Raw genomic sequence first — 21635 nt, 5'->3', positions numbered from 1 at the left:
TTGGCCATTTCAAAGACGGACTAAACTATGATCTATATGATGCTTGCCTGCCCCGAGGGGACCCACATCGACTTGAGGAATGGTACGTCTTGGCAGAGGAAGCAGAGATCGACATATTGAAGAGGCACCGCCGAAGAAAACAATGGAGCCGCCCCCCGCCTGAGCTGACACACCAACCGGTGAAATCATCGGATACAGCCAAGAAGCAAATGGGGTGTTTCAAGTGCGGAAGAGAAGGGCATCGAGCTGTAGAATGCCGCTCAAAGGCCCCCCAGCACAACCCAGACAGATCCCCAATCAACAAACCCAGAGAGTATTCAGCTAAGCCAAAAGAAACAGCCATGAGAATGATGGAAATTGCAGAAACCCCCACCTCTGCTCACCAAGGGGAAAGAACTCCAGCCTACACCACAGGGACGGTGGATGCCTCAGATGACAGCTCGGAGGGCGAACCCCTGGTAAGTGGATGCATCACACCCATCTTCAAAACAGTGACTATATTAATCCCCCCCATGCCCGAAGCTGTGAAGGTGAAAGCCTTAATAGACTCTGGCTGCACCCGCTGCCTTATTAGCCCAACACTAGTGGGGAATCTGGGCATCCCATCCAGGAGACTGGAACAACCAATCTCATTTGGCCAGCTAGATGGATCCATAGCAGGGGGGGTGCCAGCTACCCTAGCCACTCTGCCAATACACCTCTCCCTGGGCAACCATGAAGAGGACTTAACGTTTGTGGTGACCCCAGGTATGGAATGCCCAATGATTCTAGGGATGGAATGGTTGAAAAAATGGAACCCCTGGGTAAATTGGAGGACGACAGAAATCAAATTCCCGAAGGGGGACCCTATGGACTTAAAACCCCAAGGGAGGCTACCAGAATCAAGAATAGAAAAAGCATCCATAGGAGAGGAAAAAAGATTAACAGAAATACCAGAGGAATATAGGGACCTTGCTGAAGTCTTCAGTGAGGAGAGGGCGAATGAGCTTCCCCCCCCACCGACCCACAGACTGTACCATTGAATTCAAGCCTGGGGCAAAACTCCCGAAGCCCAGATTATACTCCATGAGCCCAAAGGAGAAGGAGGAAATGGAAAGATTTATAAAAAAAAACCTGGAGAGAGGTTTCATTGAGCCAGCCAAGCCTAAAGTGGCTGCCCCGGTCCTTTTTAGAGAGAAGAAGGATGGCTCTTTACGTTTATGCGTGGATTATAGGGCCCTGAATACAATCAGTGAAAGCAACCTATACCCGCTGCCCCTCATGAAAGACATGCTGTCACACCTATCGAAAGGGAAAATTTTTTCTAAACTAGACTTAAGGGAAGCTTACTATCGCGTGAGAATCAAGGAAGGGGACGAATGGAAGACTGCATTTAACTGCCCCATGGGGTGCTATCAATTCAAAGTCTTGCCATTTGGATTACAAGGGGGCCCTGCAGTCTTTATGCAATTAATCAATGACGTTCTAAGGGAGCACCTGTTTAAGGGGGTCCTTGTTTACTTGGACGACATTCTTATCTTTACTGAAACAAAAGAAGAACACGTCAAACTTGTCAGAGCGGTTTTAAAGAAGCTGCGAGCCGCTCACCTATATGCCAAACTCTCAAAATGCGAATTCCACCAGGAAAGGATAGACTACCTAGGCTATCGCATATCCCCACAGGGCATTGAAATGGACCCGGAGAAGGTCAAAGCAGTACTAAATTGGGCACCACCCCGCACAAGAAAGCAACTACAAAGTTTCCTGGGCTTTGCAAATTTTTACCGCCAATTCATCCCCTCATTTGCACAGATAGCCTTGCCCCTCACTAACTTACTAAAAACGAAGGGAACATCCTCAGTAAAACCTAGCCAGCCACTAACATGGACAATGGAGTGCCAAGCAGCGTTTGAGAGACTAAAGAGACTTTTTTCTGCCGAACCAGTACTAAGGCACCCAGACATGGACAAGCCCTTCATAATACAGGCAGATGCAAGTGATGTGGCAGTGGGGGCTGTGCTATTACAAGAAAATGATGATACAGTATTGCAACCCTGTGCATATACATCCAAGAAACTCACGGAAACAGAACAGCGCTGGCCCGTATGGGAGAAGGAGGCTTATGGGATACGTTGGGCATTACTCACGTGGCGACAGTTCCTGGAAGGCAACAAAATCCCCTTCCAGGTGTGGACTGATCACAAAAATTTAGAAGCCCTGAAAACTTCCAGGAAACTCAATCCCAAACAAGTCCGCTGGTCCCAGCATTTTCACCAATTCCAATTTAAGCTCAAACATTTACCAGGAAGAAAGAACTTCCTGGCAGATGCACTATCTCGCATGCCTCAATATAACAGCGCACGAACCACAGACTCTAGACCAATAATGGCAGAGTCACAACTGGCAGCACCAGTAACCACAAGAACCCAAGCCAAAATAAAACCACAACTGGACAGCCAAACTGGGATTGAATTCAGAAAAAGTTTGGAAACAGATGACTGGTTCCAGAAAAACAAAATGTGTGCACAATGAGAGACGGGTTGCCTTGGGTAGGGGAAAAGTTATATATACCAACAACTCAAAGACTAACTTTCATGCACCTTTGCCATGACACAAAATCAGCAGGGCATTTTGGATTTGTAAAAACTTTACACTTAATTAAACGGCAATTTTGGTGGCCATCAATAAAAAAGGACATAGAAAGTTAAGCTGTGTGCATGTTGTCGCCAGGGCTGTTACAACCAGTGGCAAGTCCCTCAGCCCCCTGGAGGGAAATAGCCATGGATTTTATAGTGGAATTGCCTGAAAGCAATGGGAATACTGTTATCTGGACAGTCACGGACCTATTTTCCAAACAGGTGCACTTTATCCCTTGCCAAAAAATTCCCACTGCAAAGGCCTTAGCAAAACTTTTCATCCAGCACATTTACAGATTGCACGGGGCACCCCAACGCATCATCTCTGATAGGGGAGTGCAATTTACGTCTGCATTTTGGAAGGAATTTTTATCCCTCTTAGGGACCACTCAGGGATTGACATCTAGCCACCACCCTCAAGGAGATGGACAAGCGGAACGCTGCCAGTCGGTACTTGAGCAATATTTGAGATGTTTTTTAAATTTCCAACAGAGTGATTGGACGGACTTACTCCTTTTGCAGAAGTTGCCTACAATAATGCAGTCCACTCCAGCACAGGCTACACTCCTTTTCAAATAGCCAACGGTCAAAGTTTCAACCCTATGCCAGAGTTAACCCCAAAAGAACCAACGATCCCTTCACTGAAAGAATGGATGGAAAACCTACAAAACACCTGGCCAATAGTCAGAAAATCACTAGATGAAGCTAGGCGGGCATACAAAGCACAAGCCGATAAAAAAAGGGTTGAGCCTACACCATTCATTATAGGAGAAATGGTGTACTTATCTACAAAATACCTAAAGTCCCTACAGCCCTGTAAAAAACTTGGACCAAAATATATAGGACCTTTTCCAATTAAAAGAATCATAAATCCAGTAACAGTAGAATTGGAATTACCCAAAAACCTCAGGCAAATACACCCAATTTTTCATTGCAGCTTGCTGAAAAGAGAGCATCAGTCACATCTACGGCCAAAAATCCCCCCACCACCACCTCCACTCATGGTGGAGGGTGAACAACACTTCGAAATAAAGGAAGTCCTGGATTCTAGGAGATATCATGGGGCAACTCAGTACCTAGTTGCCTGGAAACACCTCCCTGCCTCACAAAATGAGTGGGTCCATAAACGTCATGTCAGAGCCCCGAAGCTATTGAAGAAGTTTCACACAGAGTATCCTAACAAGCCTGACTAAATTTTATACTTGTGTTTTCTTTCAGGTGGATCTCTCTTATTGTTAAGAGGGGCCGGATGTCAGAATCCAATTATATTTCATCTTTAATTATCAAATATAGAAACTCCCAATTCTTCCATCTCTGGATTCTGCCATAAGAGGGAGAGAAGGGGGAGAACAAAGGGGCTTTATGGCCCTCACTTCCTTCAGTACACTTCAAAGGGCTGAATGTTGAATGTGTGTTTATTGTAACCTCGAAGTGTTAGCATACCAAAGGAGAGTATTTGCCTTTCATGTAGTTATCTGAAGTCTCCATCCAGACGGAAGAAAGAAGAAAAGGGGTGGAATTGTGATACTTGAAACTATCACTGGAAGGGGGGTTGATTGGGTGGGACTACTGGGGAACCCCTTAAAACCTTGAATGGAAGAGCTTGAACCCCAAGTCCTGTCTAGCATGCCTGCAACCACTTCTCTTAATAAAGGATTCCTGTTGGAAGAATTATTCCAAGAGTTCTGTCTTCTTAAGATGCAAAGTGGGGTGGGTCCTTACAACACTACTGAAAAAAGTGACTTATGACTGTTTTTTACACTTATGACCATTGCAATATCTCCATGATCACATGATCAAAATGCAAACACTTGGCAACCGACTCATATTTATGATGGTCGCAGTGTCCCAGGTGTTATGTCCTTGGCCTGCTGAATGACTCAGCAGGCTCAGGAGGCTGCAGAAGGCCCCGGCAGACCATGTCTCCACCTTGTGAGCATGTGCAAGGTGGGAGACTAGCCTTGCATTGATAGGCTGATGCTGTCCCTGCAAAGGGAGTATAAAAGGGCCAGCCCTTTTGTTTTCTGTTCTGTTTGTGATCTCAATAAAGAAGTTGTGTTTTGTTACTCCTACCTTGCTTCAATGTCTCTGATTCTAAAACAGAACATTGGTGACGAAGGTGGGATAGGCTGCAAGAAGAACAACAGGAGAATCTAGGCTGATTTACCAGAGGAGGCCTGAAGCGCTGGGAAGTTCGGCGTCCAGAGGAAGTGATTGCCTGCTAGTACGAGGTGAGCCTGGAGGTGAGCTTGGCTTCGTGGGACCCCTTCTCATAACTTGCAGCAAGAGGCATTGAAGGGGCTTCAGGCTGTAACAATGTCAAAGCTAGGCCGTCTATCGGAATTTGATACTTCTCACCCTGAGCACTGGAGCTCCTATGCGGCTTGAGTAGAGAATTACTTTCGAGTAAACAAGATCCAAGAAGATAGCCTTAAACCTGCTACATTGCTATATGTCTGTGGGCAAGAGACTTTCGATATTACAGAGAATCTTGTAGTCCCAGCACCACTGGAATCAATTGTGTATGCTGACTTAAAGAGTATGCTGCGAGATCACTTTGAACCCAAACACTCAGTAATTGCATGGAGGCACGCCTTCGAGCAGAGGGATCAGAGGCCTGCTGAGTCTGCTGCGGACTTTGTTGCTGCCTTAAGACAAGCAGCTAGGCCTTGTGTGTTCAAGGATCTAGAAGAGAGGCTCCTGGATCGTTTAGTTTGTGGGCTTCAGAGTCGTGAGCTGCAACAGAAACTTTTTGCAAAAATAAGATGTGTCATTCCAAAATGCGTTAAGAGAGATTGCAGCTGAAGAAGCAGTGGGCAGAGCGGTGAAGGCCTTGAGGCTTACCAAGAACCCTCCAATGCCTAGTACTGTCCATCAAGAGGTCGCTCGGGAGAATTCCGAAGAGGAGCCAGAGATGGAGGTAGACAGGCTTCAGCAGCAAGCAGGAAGAAGGCCTCAGGAAGATAGACAGCAGACAACTTCAGTCCCTTGGTGTTTTGGGTGTGGAGGTTGTCACAAGTGCTTTGACTGCCGGTTCTGCTCCCTATCTGCTGGGCATGTGGCAGGCAAGGCCACATTGCCTCCATCTGTTTGGGTCACCAGAAGAACCGGTCTCCAGAAGAATTGCTTCTGAAAGGTACCAAGGTCCCCAGCCAAAATAGGGTGGGCTTCTGCACATCACGTAGAGGTGTTTTCAAAACCGCGATTCATAGGCCACTTAAAAAGAAGCTTCACATTGACGTGAAGTTGCAAGGGGTTCCCTTGTCGATGGAATTGGACACAGGGTCCGCTCTATGGATCATTTCCTTAGACACCTTTAATAAGGTTTGCAGCAGAAGTGGCCTACAAGTTAAACTCAGGCCTTCAAATTTAATCCTTACTGACTTCCAGAATTCCAGAGTCAGCGTGAAGGCCATGCTCAAGGTGCAGCGTAGGAGTTTTGAAGGGCTGCTAGATGTGGTGGTAGTTGGGGGTGATCATACAAATCTTATTGGACTCGATTGGTTCGAGGCCCTTGGGATTCAAGTGACTGGACTTCACAATTTGCAAACATCAGGCCTTGCAGAAGTTTGCAAGGAGTTTACTCATATGTTCAGTTCAGAGCTTGGCTCATACAAGTGGCCTCCTATTGCTTTACATTTAGACCCAGCCATCACACCCATCAGGATCAAGCCCCGAAGGGTGCCTTTTGCCCTAAAGAACAAAATAGATGCAGAGCTGGACAAGCTGCTCCAGCAGGGCATCTTAGAACCTGTGGACTCTAGTCCATGGGAAACCCCTATAGTCACGCCACTGAAGGCCAATGGAGAAGTCCAAATTTGTGCAGACTATAAATGTACACTAAATAAGGCATTGCAGCAGCATGCCTACCCAGTGCCTGTGGTGAGCCACATTCTGGCCTCACTCAAGGGGGGGCAAATCTTTGCAAAGCTTGATTTGGCTCAGGCCTATCAACAGCTACCTGTTGATGAGGCAATGGCTGAGGCCGAAACAATTGTGACGCACCGGGGAGCCTTTAAGGTAAAAAGTAACTGCAGTTTGGGGTTAATGTGGCCCCTGGAATATTCCAGAGTGTGATGGAGCAAACACTCTGTGGTATTCCTGGGGTCTGTCCCTACTTTGATGACGTCCTCATTGCTGGGGAGTCATCTGGGAACTTAGCTGAAAGGCTGAGGGCTGTCTTGCTGCGTTTCTGCCAAGCAGGGCTGAAGCTGAATGTGAGATTGGAGTTACCTCCACTGAATTTCTGGGGTTCCGTATTGATGCTGAAGGCATCCATCCTGCCGGATCCAAGCTCAAAGCAATTCAGTAGGCCCAAGTCCCAAGTCCAAAAGCGAACTTCAGGCTTTTCTGGGACTCTTAAACTTTTACTATGCATTTCTACCTCACAAGGCCGCAGTGGCTGACCCATTTCACCAGTTCTTGGATAAACAGGCTCCTTGGGAGTGGACACAAGTCCATGAAAAGAGCTTTTCAGAGGTCAAGGCCTTGCTTTCCTCAAATGCTGTATTAGCTCATTTCAGTGAGCAATTCCTGTATGCATAGCCTGTGATGCATTCCCTTATGGGATTGGGGCTTGCCTGAGCCACCTCAAGGCTGATGGGACACAAGTCCCTGTGGCCTACTACTCCAGAACTCTCTCATCTGCAGAGCGTAATTACGTGCAGATTGACAGAGAAGCCTTGGCAATAGTGGTTGGCATAAAGAAATTCCATGATTTCTTATATGGCTGACATTTCACAGTCTACACAGACCATAAGCCTCTGCTGGGATTGTTTACAACAACAAACAAACCCCTCATATAATATCCCTAGAATGCTGAGATGGTCAATTTTCCTGTCAGCATATGATTATACTCTGGTCTACAAACCAGGTAAAGAAATGGGCCATGCAGATGGCCTCAGCAGATTACCTCTAGAGGCAGATCCTGCTCCTGCTCTTCTCATTCTCTCAATTCAGGAATTGCCTGAATCTTCCCTCAATGCTAGGGACTTGGCTGCAGAAACTGCCACTCATCACACACTTACACGCGTGCTGACATGGGTGTTGTCGGATGGCCCGACATGTGTCCAAGCTCAGAATTCCAGAGTTTCTGGCAGAGGAAACACGAGCTTTCCACCTTCAAGGGGTGTGTCCTGTGGGAAAGCAGGGTAGTCATCCCAGCCTCATTGAGGACTAGAGTCTTGCAATCTTTACATGAAGGTCATCCCGGAATTGTCCGGATGAAGGCGCTTGTGCATAGCCATCTATAGTAGCCTGGGCTCGATAAAGAGATCGAGACCCAGGTTCATGGGTGCCAAGTGTGCCAACAGTCAAGGCCTGAAATGCCTCAGGCCTCTGTACATAGGTGGGAGGAGACACATACTCCATGGTTGAGGGTAAATATCGACTACCCTGGGTCCTTTCAGGGGCAATTCTTCCTTCTCCTTGTGGACAGCCATTCCAAGTGGCTAGAGGTTGTTCCTGTCTCCTCCACTACTACTGCTAGAACCATCCAGGTGCTGAGAGGAATCTTCACGTCACATGGTCTTCCAGACGTCCTTGTCTCCGACAATGGACCCCAATTCATGTCTTCTGAGTTTCAGGCTTTTCTTCAAGCCAACATGATCTGGCATGCCACATCTGCACCGTTCCACCCAGCTTCCAATGGCCAGGCTGAGCGTATGGTGCATACTATTGTGCATACTACTAAAGATGTTTTAAAGAGAATCACTCACGGCAACTGGCATCACAGGTTAGGTGACTTTCTTCTTTGCCACCGCATCATACCTTGTACTGCCACTGGGAAGAGCCCAGCTGAACTCTGCTGGGGTCGCAGACTTATTACCAAACTGGACAGGTCGCACCTAGACCGGGTGGCTTCACAGGTGTCACAGCCACGGGCACCTAGGAGACTACAGGTGGGCGTTCTGGTCTGGGCAAGAAACTATGGACCTGGACATCTCTGGGTGACCGCAAGTTTTCTGGGCCACTGTCATACAAAGTGGCCTTGGACGATGGTCATATGTTAAGGTGGCACATCAATCAACTACGCTGGAGGCTTCCCTGCAACACTTCCGCTCCTGGCTCTGCTCTGGGGGGGAGGAAGACCACGATTACAATTGTGGACCACAGTCTCTCCGTGAAAGTGGGGATACACTGGCTCCAGAAGGGGGTTCTGCTTATGAGGCGGCTCCTGACTCGGGCACTGGGTCTATGGATTTGGCCAGTCAAGCGGCACTACAGGCTTCTCCATCTGCTGGTCTTGGGTTCATGGGACAGTGCTTCCAAGAGGGGTCCATTGTGGACTCGGGGAATTCCACCCCACCAAGGAACTCTGGTCTGGGGTTACAGGCTCTGGTCAGTCAGTACGATGAAGGGTCACCGGATTCAAGGGGGCATCTACATCCTGGTCTGCCAAGCCTGGCAGGCGAGCTCACAGGCCAGGTGCCCACAACAGCTCTAAGAAGATCAGAGCAAGCAAGGGGTCCCCCCAAGCATTTACAAAACTATGTAAGGTTCTTGTCAATTCCAGGACAGGCCTAATAGTCTTGTGAAAATATAGAATGCATGTAAGGGTGGCTTAATAGTTCTCTTGAACTAAGTTAGGCACACTAAGAGTTGGGGTGTTTTGTTTGATAGTATTAAACAATGTGTGGTATTCTTGTAAATATGAGAAATGTCATGACTGGGTATGCCTGCATGCAGGCATCACTGTGTTAGAAATAACAACATGCTTAATTGAACACATGTGTATGTATGCTGCTATAAAAACAGTAAGTATTCACTTATTGTTTTATCCAAGGGGGAGGGGTATTATGTCTTAGGCCTGCTGAATGACTCAGCAGGCTCAGGAGGCTGCAGAAGACCTGGGCAGACCGTGTGGTTGCCTGGGACCAGATAGGCTGTCTCCAGCCTTGTGAGCATGTGCAAGGTGGGAGACTAGCCTTGTATTGATAGGCTGATGCTGTCCCTGCAAAGGGAGTATAAAAGGGCCAGCCCCATTTTGTTTGCTATTCTGTTCTGTTTGTGATCTCAATAAAGAAGTTGTGTTTTGTTACTCCTGCCTTGCTTCAATGTCTCTGATTCTAAAACAGAACACCAGGGTCATGTGATCACCTTTTGTGACTTTCTGACAAGCAAAGTCAATGGGGAAGCCAGATTCACTTAACAATTGTGTTATCAATTTAAACAACTGCAGTGATTCACTTAACATTTGTGGCCAGAAAGGTTGTAAAATGAGACAAAATTCACTTAACAACTGTCTCACTTAGCAACAGAAGTTGTGAGCTCAATTGTGGTCATAAGTCGAGGACTACCTGTACTAGAGAAGCACTAGCCACTCCCTCTAGTCTATACTCTTTCCCCTATTAATCTAATTCTTTGCTAACTACACAACTGAAAAGAAAAATGTGTATGTGCACATTTCTGTTCATCTACTCCCTTTGATTTGTTCTAGGCCCAGTAGCATTAATTTTTTTATTGGGTCAATTATCTTTTGAGCAGACTTATGCTTTTCCCCCCTAAATATTACTCTTTTATTTTAATTACTTCTCTTTCTAAATTATGGAAGCAAGTCTGCTACCTGATGATAACCCTATTCTGATGAGCATTTTTGCCTTCTTGCATCACCATCTCCTGCATCCAGTTTGCCTACAGTTTAGGCAACCATATTTGATTTATAGATCCATCTTTCTCCTTTAGCAAATACTCAAATAAAGTAATACAATATAAAATCCATAGAAAACCCTTCAACACACAAACTACTTCTGTCAGAATCACCAGCAAAGCAAATAGGTATGTCTGCAGATGTACACATACAAACACAACTTAGGAAAGCGTTGTGAAGCATTGCTTCCAGTTGCTTTGCATAGCCTAGTTGGTAATTATTACAGATTTATACAAGCTTCTTTGTATTGATTAGTACCAGAGAGTGATTAATCTTCCCAACACACCTTGGCAATAAATTTAATCTATTGTATCCCTGGGAGTGCCTGGTGGGAAGAAAACCCCATCTACTGTCTAGGGCAGTGATTCTCAATCTTTTTTTCATCACGGACCCCTTTAAATATCTTTTGTGGCCACAAACCATGGCCAGTGACCCACAAGACTTAAGATTTAAATCATAATATTTCTTCAAGCCTTCACAGACCCCGTCTGATGACATTGCGGCCCCCCAGGTAACTGCGGACCATAGGTTGAGAACCACTGAAGAGACAATAAGAGTCCCTTCATCCAATTATTTCTGGGATTTTTACCCTGTCTGTATGGGTATGTATGAAACCATGAAATAACACTCCTATATTCTTTAAATCAATAACAATCTGGCAATCTTTTCAAAATTTGAAATATTTGTTTTCCAATAGATGTCATTTTCTAGCTCAAAAATTGACATTAGTGTGGCAAGGGAATTTTCAATTTGTTGGCTCTTACCTTTATTTGGAACTCAAAGCATTCCCTTCCAACTTTACGAGAGCTTGGAGGAGGTTCCCATTGGATTCTATAATATAATGGTGATTTATAATCCACAGTAATATTTTGGGGAGGTTGAAGCTGTTCTGGAATGAAATAACCAGCATTATAAGTAGTTGAAGACTTAGGAAATCATGTCTATATGCACAGATACTGTATAAGCAATGAAATACTTTAAGAAGAGAAGAGATAAACAAAATGAGCACAGTCTCTTTAGCCCAAATTTGATAGGTATATTTGGTTTTCTTTTTTTAGTTCTTTCAGTCTCTAGATCAATGAAAATTAATATTTAAAAATGAAAGCCTTGTTACTTCTTACTTATTGCAAGTCAGAAGATGAATTACCATGTATGTTTTCTTCATAAAAGAATGCAAGACTATTTTTTAAAATGAAATGTTGGACCCTTACAGAAGGAATAATTCTGGGCATATCATATCTGGCCATCTTCATATTTCAATATATCTAGTATAAATGCTTCTATTATTATTAGTTATAAACATTCTCCCTTTTTTTCTCACCTTTTTTATAAAGTCGGAAATCATCAACATACGATTGAATTGGAGATTTTGTGCTTGATCCGTTTACTGTAATATTCACACGATATTTATTTACTATCACATCAGGGAAGTAGCAACCAATGTGTCTTCTATGCATATTACTTATGTAATGTGGACACTCGTTATCTGTAGCCCTGTTTATACCAAACAAATTTTATTTAAGAACCAATCAAACACAATATACTTTCAAGAATATTTTTTTAGTTTATTAAATGAAAATGCATTACTTGTGGTAAGCTAAGTACATAAAATACTGGGTGTCTGAAGGAGCATTTGTGCCAGCATTCCAAGTACAATTCATAGTAGGATTCTTAAATATATATGAGCGAACAATACAGGAAAAGTTTTCAACAGATGTTCCATTCATACCTAGAAATGGGTAAAAATTGAGAAGTTAAATATTCAAGACAATGTTTTATCTTATATATAAGGATCAATATAAGCTTCAAGCCTTTCAGTCAACTCCATAAAAATCTGTCATTTTTAAAAAATAAAAGTTTTTATTTAGTTTTATAGGGTTAGGGAAGGGCTAGGACCAGGATAGGGATTAAGGTTTGGCGTAGGGTTAGAATCGGGATTGGGGTTAGGACGGGATTGGAAACAACATTGGGTTACCCCTGAATAACATTTTCAAGCTTTAGCAAGCAGATTATTGTTCGGGTACATATGTTCAATTAACACTGATTAATATAATGGTAAATAGCTGTAGTAAATATGATAAATGATAATCATGAACAGTATTGGTTGGTCAATACACATCATTCTTCTTACTAATATATATTCAAAATAACATATCACATTCATTTCTCACTAGTTCGTTTGGTAAAAAATTTCCCATGTTCTAAAATAAACTGAATCTTCTTTCACTTTGATCTCTAAGGTTAAGCTATCCATTTCTGCACATTCTAAAATTTTCTTAATTAAAATCTCTTCAGTTGGTAAATTTTCATTTTTCCAGTACTGGGCAAATACTATTCTCGCTGCTGTCAGTACATGCAATATTAAAATTCTCCTTCTCATATTTAGTTCTTAATATTCCTAACATAAACAGTTCTGGTTTGAATTCTATCTGTCTTTTAGTCATCTTTTCCAGCCATGTATGTATATATCTTAAGCCAGAACTTTTTCGCTTTAGGACATATCCACCAGATATGGTAGTAAGTGCCTGGCCTTTGTTTACATTTCCAACAATTATTCAAAGTATTTTTAAAAAAATTTGCTAGTCTTACTGGTGTCATATGCCATCTATAAAACATTTTATACAAATTTTCTTTATATGAGACTGCTTTAGTCAGTTTAATATTTCTATTCCATAGTCAGGTTTTCATCTGTTTTTAACAATATTTGGTCAAATTCTGTCTTTATAAAATCCCATTGTCTTTGCATCTTTTCCATGTCTCGTTTGAATTTGCAAATATGGCCACCATGCTAAGTCAATACCTTGTCGTTGTAGATCTTGTCTATCTTTCAATTTTCCTTCATTGTCCAAGTTATCTTTATAAGTGACGACTTTGTCATAGTTAATTAAATTTGGGTAAGCAAAAGCTTCCATTGTTGAAAGCCATTCAGGTAGTTTAATATAAATCTTCTGCTTTATTCTTTCCCATTTTAAAAGAAGTACATTCCTTATAAAGTGGTTTTGAAAGTATGTGTTTTATTTTTCCCATACCATAGGAAGACATGCCAACCAATTTGTAGGTCATGCCCCTCTAGGTACAATAGTCTTTTATTTCTCAGTGTTATCCATTCTTTAAGCCATAGTAAGATGGGTGCTTGATAGTATAGTCTCCAGTCTGGGAGTCCAAATCCTCCACTATCTTTAGCTTCTTGTAACATTTTCACTTTAATTCATGCTTTCTTTCCTTGCCAAATAAATTTCAATATTGTTGCATTTAGGTCATCAAAAAAGAACTTTCCCAATTTTACAGGAATCATTTGGAATAAGAAGAGTATTTTCGGTAAAGTATTCATTTTCACTGTGGCTGTTCTTTCCAACAGTGACAATTGAAGATTTTTCCACTTTTCCAAGTCCAATTTTATTTGTTTCAACAATCTTTCATAGTTGTCTTCTTTTAATGTTATACAGTGCTTTTTTTGTAAAAAAAAAAAAAAAGGTGCCGAAACTCACACATGTCATACAACCCGCCCTGCCTACCCTACAAGGTTCCATCCAAAAAAGGTGCCGGAACTCCGTTCTGGGGATTCTATGACAAAAAAAAAAGCCCTGATGTTATACATCTTGCTGTTAAGTAGATTCCTAAATACTTAACTTTTTTAACTATTTGTAAGTTTGTATTTTTTGTGAGTTGAGTTTTCTGTTTGTCTGTTAAGTTCTTTGTTAATACTTTAGTCTTTTCTCTATTTATTTTCAAACCTGCCACTTCTCCAAACTTTTCTATTTTCTCCAACAGTTTGGTAGCTGTTTCAAGTGGCTCCTCCAAGATAAAATCCAGGTCATCCGCAAAGGCTTGTAATTTATATTTTTGTTCTTTTATCTCCAATCCTTTAATTTCGGTGTCTTGTCTAATATTTCTAGTCAGTACCTCCAATATTAGTATAATTAACAGTGGGGATAGTGGACATCCCTGTCTTGTACCTTTTTTAATATCAAAGGTTTATGTATAATCTCCATTTAAAATTATTCTAGCCATTTGTTTGTGGTAAATTGTTTGAATTGCATTTATATAATTTTTCCCAAAGTCCATTTCTATCAGCTGCTGAAACATAAATTGCCAATTTAAATTGTCAAAAGCTTTTTGCGCATCAAGAAATATTAATGTCATCTGTTTCCCTGGGTGGTTTTCATAGTATTCTAAAACATCCAAAATCATTCTTATTTTTTATCTGTCTCTTAGGTAAAAAGCCATTTTGATCTGTATGTATGAATTCAGTCAAAAAATTCTTAATTCTTTTTGCCATGATTGAAGCAAAAAATTTATAATCCACATTTAATAACGATATTGGTATGTAGGTTTTTTTGTGTGTAAGGTCGGTATCTTCTTTGGCTATCAAAGTAATATTAGCTTCAGTCCACAACTTTGGTATTTTAGTCTCCAAAAAGATTTTGTTACACATTCTTTCAGTGTCAGACTTAATACATCTTGTAATGCTACATAAAATTCTGTGGCCCATCTGGACCCAGAGTCTTATCTTTCTTTTGTCTTTTTATAGCTTCTGTAATCTCCATCATTGATATTTTCCCATTTAGTATATTTCAAATATTCTCTGGGATTTTTGGCAAGTCTGTTTTTTTTTTAAGTATGTCTGTATTTTTTTCTTAAGGAGCTTCCTCTGCCTTATAAAGTATCTCATAGTAGTCTTTAATATTTTTTTTCATTGCATCATTATGGAACTGTAATTTTCCTTTTGAATCTTGTAGCTTATTTATCGTTCTTTTTTTTTTCTTTTTTCAATCTATATGCTAACCATCTCTCTGGCTTATTGGCATTTTCAAAAAAAATCTGTTTAGTCCGTTTAATCTGTTGTGCGATTATATCCATTTCTGCCAGGTTTAATGTATGTTTTATTATCTCCATTTGTTTCTTAAGGATTTTCTTTTGTGGGTCTATTTGTAACTCTAATTCCAATTTTTTAAGTTCTTCTCTCAGATTTAACTGTAATCGTTACTTTTCTTTATTATTTTTAGAGGTATAAGTTATAGCCTCTAAAATATGCTTTGGCCATGTCCCATACATTTTGAAGGGATGTTTCTTCTTTCTTGTTTATTTTAAAAAAATCCATTTCCTTTGTTGCTAGTTGTACAAATTCTTTTTCTTTCAATATGGATTTATTCAAAGACCATTTTAGTTTTTTCTTGGTTCCTTTCCAGGTCATTTTTATTGGGTTGTGTTCTGCCCAAACATTAGTTTCTATCGCCATCTCTTGTATCATCATTTTCAAGTCAAGGGATGTCCATATCATATCAATTCTAGACCAAGACTTATGTCTATTTGAATAGAATGTATATTGTAGTTTCTCCAGCACGATGACTGAAGAATCCACCAATGGGTTATTTCAGTCCTCCTGCCCAATCAGACTAAGTTGTCAAGTTGTCACGCCCTTCCTTGACTGGAACCTCCCAGTTTCATCGTAGTCTTTTGCCCATGAGGACGTGATAGCTTGACTCTCAGGTCTTTTGGATGGCAGGTTAGACTAGATTTTGTAAACCATTGGTGGATTCTTGTTGATTAGAGAATTACAACTCTGATTACTGGGGTTTCTGGCCCTTATTCCCTTTCTATCAGGGGAGGAAGTAGTATTCCTCTCCAGAAAAGGAGGGAGGGCGGCTTTCTTTCACCAAACTCAGCAGTCTACTGAGTTTTGTTCCCAATACCCCTTCTAGATAGGTGAGGGGGGTGTTTTTTTTCTTTAAATTAAGCAGAGGTTGAGTCTTTCTACTCCCATTGTGGAGGACAACAGTCTTTCTTGCGGCTGCCATTTTGAGGCCACATGGCCTTCCTTTCTGACGGGGGCCCGGTTGGAGGTCCATTCTAACGGCCGCCATTTTGAGTCCATTGGCCTTCAAATCATCGCCGAAGACCTTTCGGCCAGCAGACGGATGGCTTAGGATGCTCGGAGAGCGCTGCAGGGGACAAGTACTTTATTATTTTCCCATTGTTTCCTCTGGCTGCCGTTCAGAGAGAATGAAGCTTCATTTAAGGTCAGTGAGCTCAGTCACGGATAACAGCTGATAGGCGTGACTCGTTTACATCGATTTCAAAGCCTGGAAGGGTGAAGAATTGTAGTAGTTCCCTGCCTTAGATCAATCTAAGTTCTATTATAGGATCTCATCTCTCCTACCTCCACCCTGGTTTCATAGCATCCGCCATTTTGTGAGGCAGTTGGAAACGCCCGGTTTTGTCTCACTGTGTCAGATGCCATTTTGGGAGCACTGCTCATTCCTATTTGTTACATAGTTGCTCACACTTAAGTATATGTGTGTATATATATATATATATATATATATATATATATATATATATGTCAGAATCCAATTATATTTCATCTCTAGTTATCAATTATAAAAACCCCATTTCCGCCTTCTATGGATTCTGCCATACGAGGAAGGGAAGGGGGTGAACAAAGGGGCTTTATGGCCCTCACTTCCTTCGGTATACTTCAAAGGAACTGAATGTGTGTATTGCCAAAAGAGCATAAGAATGGGGCTATTGCCTTTCATGTAGTTTTCTTTGAAGTCTCCATCCAGCTGGCAGTAAAGAAAAGGGGTTAGGAATGCAATACCTGAGACTCGCTGAAAGAGGAAGGTGATTGGGAGGGGCTACTGGGGAACCCCTTAAAACCTTGAATGGGAGAGCTTGGACCCCAAGTCCTGTCTAGAACGCCTGCAACCATTTTCTCTTAATAAAGGATTCCTGTTAGAAGAATTATTCCAAGAGTTCTGTCTTCTTAAAAGGCAAAGTGGGGTGGGTCCTTACATTAGACAGGACTTGCAAAATTAATCCACATGGAAGGGAGACCTTTGCCGGGGGATTTTGCAAAAAATTACCATGTCAGACAATGGAGCAAGAAAGGAGGAAAACTCCCTGGAAAGAGAGCCGCTGACCCAATTGGAACCTTGCCAGTTGGGATCCGAGAGGTCAGATTCCTCAGGAGAAGAAGTGGTGGAGACACGGCACCACAAGCCTTGCTGGTCAATGGGCATTGGAAAGAAAAGTGAGTGGGGAAAGGAATCAAGAAAGGTGACCCTGAGATGGGGGGCCAAGCAACCAGAATGGAAGCAGGAGATGGAGAAATCCCTGCACGCAAGTGTAGAGGGAGAAAGCTGGGCACCGTACTCAGACTGGATCCCAGAGAAAGCTATTGACCTGATGAAGAGAACTCTCAGCTCCCTAGGAGAGGAGAATCCTGAGCCCTACGGCCGCCCCAGCTCCTGGAGCCGCAAAGAGAGAGACACCGAGGGGGAAGTTGAACCTGCAGCCCCGGGGACATCTGCTGATCCAGTAGTTCCCACCCCCTACCAAACCACACATGGCAATCTGGACGGAAGACACTACCACCAACAACGGAGGCACCGATCCATTCCAAGACGTCCGCCGTTGGAGGTGAAATTCAAAGGGGAGCCAACACGCTTGGGATTTTTCCTAACCCAAGTCCTCAGCTACATGGAGGAATATGGGCGGGACATCCCCAGTGACAAAGTCCGCATCCGGATCGTGCAATCTGCCCTGGATGGACCAGCTGCCGATTGGGTGGTGAACGTGCATGACTCCAATGCCCCAGAACTCAGGAACTTCAACCGTTTCATGTCTCCTATGAGAAGATGATTTGAAGACCCCCTGGCTGATCACAAAGCCCGCGAAAGGATAAAAATGATGAGGCAAGGCAAACGCCCGGTGGCTGAATATACACAAGAATTCCGGGCCATTGCCAGCAAACTGAACTGGCCAGAACACATCCTCCTTAGCCATTTCAAAGACAGATTAAATTATGATCTATATGATGCTTGCCTGCCCCTAGGGGACCCACACCAAATTGAGGAATGGTACATCTTGGCAGAGGAAGCAGAGATCGACATATTGAAAAGACATCGCCGAGGAAAACAATGGAGCCACTCCCCGCCTGAGTTGACACACGAACCAGTGAAATCATCAACTAAAGCAAAGAAGCAAATGGGGTGTTCCACGTGTGGAAGAGAAGGGCATCGAGCTGTAGAAAGCCGCTCCAAAGCCCCCCAGCACAACCCAGACAGATCCCCAATCAGCAAATCCGGAAAGTCTTCAGCTAAGCCAAAAGAAACTGCCATGAGAATGATGGAAATTGCGGAAACCCCCACTTCTGCTCCTCAGGAGGAAAGAACTCCAGTCTAAACCACAGGGCCGGTGGACGCCTCAGATGACAGCTCAGAGGGTGAACCCCTGGTAAGTGGACACATCGCACCCATCCTCAAGACAGTGACTATATTAATTCCCCCCATGCCTGAAGCTGTGAAGGTGAAAGCCTTAATAAACTCTGGCTGCACCCGCTGCCTCATTAGCCCGACATTAATGGGGAATCTGGGCATCCCATCGAGGAGACTGGAACAACCAATCTCATTTGGCCAGTTAGATGGATCCATAGCACGGGGGGGCAGCTACCCTAGCCACTCTACCAATCCACTTCTCCCTGGGCAAACATGAGGAAGACATAACGTTTGTAGTGACCCCAGGCATGGAATGCCCAATGATCCTAGGGATGGAATGGTTAAAGAAATGGAACCCCTGGGTGAATTGGAGGACGACAGAAATCAAATTCCCGAAGGGGGACCCTATGGACTTAAAACCCCAAGGGAGGCTACCAGAATCAAGAATAGAAAAATCATCCATGGGAGAGGAAAAGGGACTAACAGAAATACCAGAGGAATACAGAGACCTTGCTGAAGTTTTCAGTGAGGAGAGGGCAAATGAGCTCCCCCGCATCGACCCACAGACTGTACCATTGAATTCAAGCCTGGGGCAAAATTCCCGAAGCCCAGATTATACTCCATGAGCCCAAAGGAGACGGAGGAAATGCAAAGATTCATAAAAAAAAACCTAGAGAGAGTTTTCATTGAGCCAGCCAAGCCTAAAATGGCTGCCCCGGTCCTTTTTAGAGAGAAGAAGGATGGCTCTTTACACTTATGCATGGGTTATAGGGCCCTGAATACAATCAGTGAAAGCAACCTATACACTTTGCCCTTCATGAAAGACATGCTGTCACACCTATCGAAAGGGAATTTTTTTTCTAAACTTGACCTAAGGGAAGCTTACTATCGTGTGAGAATTAAGGAAGGGGACGAATGGAAGACCGCACTTAACTGCCCCTTGGGGTGCTATTAATTCAAAGTCTTGCCATTTGGATTACAAGGGGGCCCTGCAGTATTTATGCAATTAATCAATGATGTTCTAAGGGAGCACCTGTTTAAGGGGGTCCTTGTTTACTTGGACGACATTCTTATCTTCACTGAAACAAAAGAGGAACATGTCAACCTTGTCAGAGTGGTTTTAAAGAAACTGCGAGCCGCCCACCTATATGCCAAACTCTCAAAATGCGAATTCCACCAGGAAAGGATAGACTACCTAGATTATCGCATATCCCCCCAGGGCATTGAAATGGACCCAGAGAAGGTCAGCGCAGTATTAGATTGGGCACCACCCCGCACAAGAAAGCAACTACAAAGTTTCCTGGGCTTTGCAATCTTTTACCACCAATTCATCCCCTCATTTGCCCAGATAGCCTTGCCCCTCATTAACTTGCTAAAAATGAAGGGAGCATCCTCAGTAAAACCTAGCCAGCCACTAATATGGACAATGGAGTGCCAAGCAGCGTTTGAGAGACTAAAGAGACTTTTTTCTGCCGAACCAGTACTAAGACACCCAGACATGGACAAGACCTTCATAATACAGGCAGATGCAAGTGATGTGGCAGTGGGGGCTGTTCTATTACAAGAAAATGATGATGGAGTATTGCAACCCTGTGCATATACATCCAAGAAACTCACGGAAACAAGACAGTGCTGGCCTGTATGGGAGAAGGAGGCATACGGGATATGTTGGGTATTACTCATGTGGCGACAGTTCCTGGAAGGCGACAAAATCCCCTTCCAGGTGTGGACTGATCACAAAAATTTGGAAGCCCTGAAAACGCCCAGGAAACTCAATCCCAAACAAGCCCGCTGGTCCCAGCATTTTCATCAGTTCCAATTTAAGCTCAAACATTTACCAGGGAGAAAGAACTTCCTGGCAGATGCACTATTTCGCATGCCCCAATATAACAGTGCACGAACCACAGACTGTAAACCAATAATGGCAGAGTCACAACTGGCAGCACCAGTAGCCACAAGAACCCAAGCTAAATTAAAACCACAACTGGACAGCCAAACTGGAATTGAATTCAGAAAAAGTTTGGAAACAGACGAATGGTTCCAGAAAAACAAAAATGTGTGCACAATGAGAGATGGATTGCCTTGGGTAGGGGAAAAGTTATATATACCAACAACCCAAAGAGTCACTTTCATGCAGCTTTGCCATGACACAAAATCGGCAGGGCATTTTGGATTTGTAAAAACTTTACATTTAATTAAACGGCAATTTCGGTGGCCATCAATAAAAAAGGACATAGAAAGTTATGTGGCCAGCTGCCCAAAATGTGCGACTGCAAAGAGGTTGCAAGGGAAATCGCCAGGAATATTACAACCAGTGGCAAATCCCTCAGCCCCCTGGAGGGAAATAGCCATGGATTTTATAGTGGAATTGCCTGAAAGCAATGGGAATACTGTTGTCTGGACGATCACGGACTTGTTTTCCAAACAGGTGCACTTTATCCCTTGCCAAAAGATTCCCAGTGCAAAAGCCTTAGCAAAACTTTTTATCCAGCACATTTACAGATTGCATGGAGCACCCCAACGCATCATCTCTGATAGGGGAGTGCAATCTACATCTGCATTTTGGAAGGAATTTTTATCCCTCTTAGGAACCACTCAGGGACTGACATCTAGCCATCATCCACAATCAAATGGGGGGACTGAAAAAATGAACTCCGTACTTAAGCAATATTTAAGATGTTTTCTTAATTTCAGACCGAGTGGGCGGACTTACTCCCTTTTGCAGAAGTTGCCTACAATAATACAGTCCACTCCAGCACAGGTTACACTCCTTTTCAAATAGCCACCGGTCAAAGTTTCAACGCAATGCCAGAATTAACCCCAAACGAACCAACGATCCCATGACTGAAAGAATGGATGGAAAAACTACAAAACACCTGGCCAATAGTTAGAAAAGCACTAGATGAAGCTAGGCAGGCATACAAAGCACAAGCTATTGATGGAAAATAGCGGAAAATAGCAGCCAGAAGCAGGCGGATTTTTTCTTTTTATAGGGTGGATGGGGAGTGATGCGGCGGCGGCCCACTTCTGATCTTGACTGAAGGAGGGAAGACCCAAGTGGCGTGGCTGAGGCAATGGATGTGACTCAAGCCAAACAAGAACATCTCTTGGCCTTGAAAGTAATGAGATTGACCAAGCCTACATTATTCACCA

General features: G+C 43.2%; 1 protein-coding gene across 1 annotated transcript in view; it reads right to left on the bottom strand.

Moving 5' to 3' along the window:
- The window catches only part of LOC120297521 (interleukin-5 receptor subunit alpha-like), a 51995-nt gene that overhangs the window by 11090 nt on the left and 19270 nt on the right, over positions 1–21635 (bottom strand). The window contains exons 2-4 of the mRNA XM_039320242.1: positions 11851–11992; positions 11585–11757; positions 11028–11152 (exon numbers count right to left, since the gene is read on the bottom strand). Of these exons, the coding sequence (XP_039176176.1) occupies positions 11028–11152; positions 11585–11757; positions 11851–11992 (440 nt within the window). The remainder of the gene's footprint in view (positions 1–11027; positions 11153–11584; positions 11758–11850; positions 11993–21635) is intronic.

This window comes from Crotalus tigris, unplaced genomic scaffold (genome assembly GCF_016545835.1).
Source record: "Crotalus tigris isolate CLP2741 ecotype Arizona unplaced genomic scaffold, ASM1654583v1 scf7180000023627.613776, whole genome shotgun sequence".
Taxonomy (NCBI): domain Eukaryota; kingdom Metazoa; phylum Chordata; class Lepidosauria; order Squamata; family Viperidae; genus Crotalus; species Crotalus tigris.
Note: the sequence above shows the minus strand (reverse complement) of the source record. Positions and strands in the feature narration are given on the sequence as shown.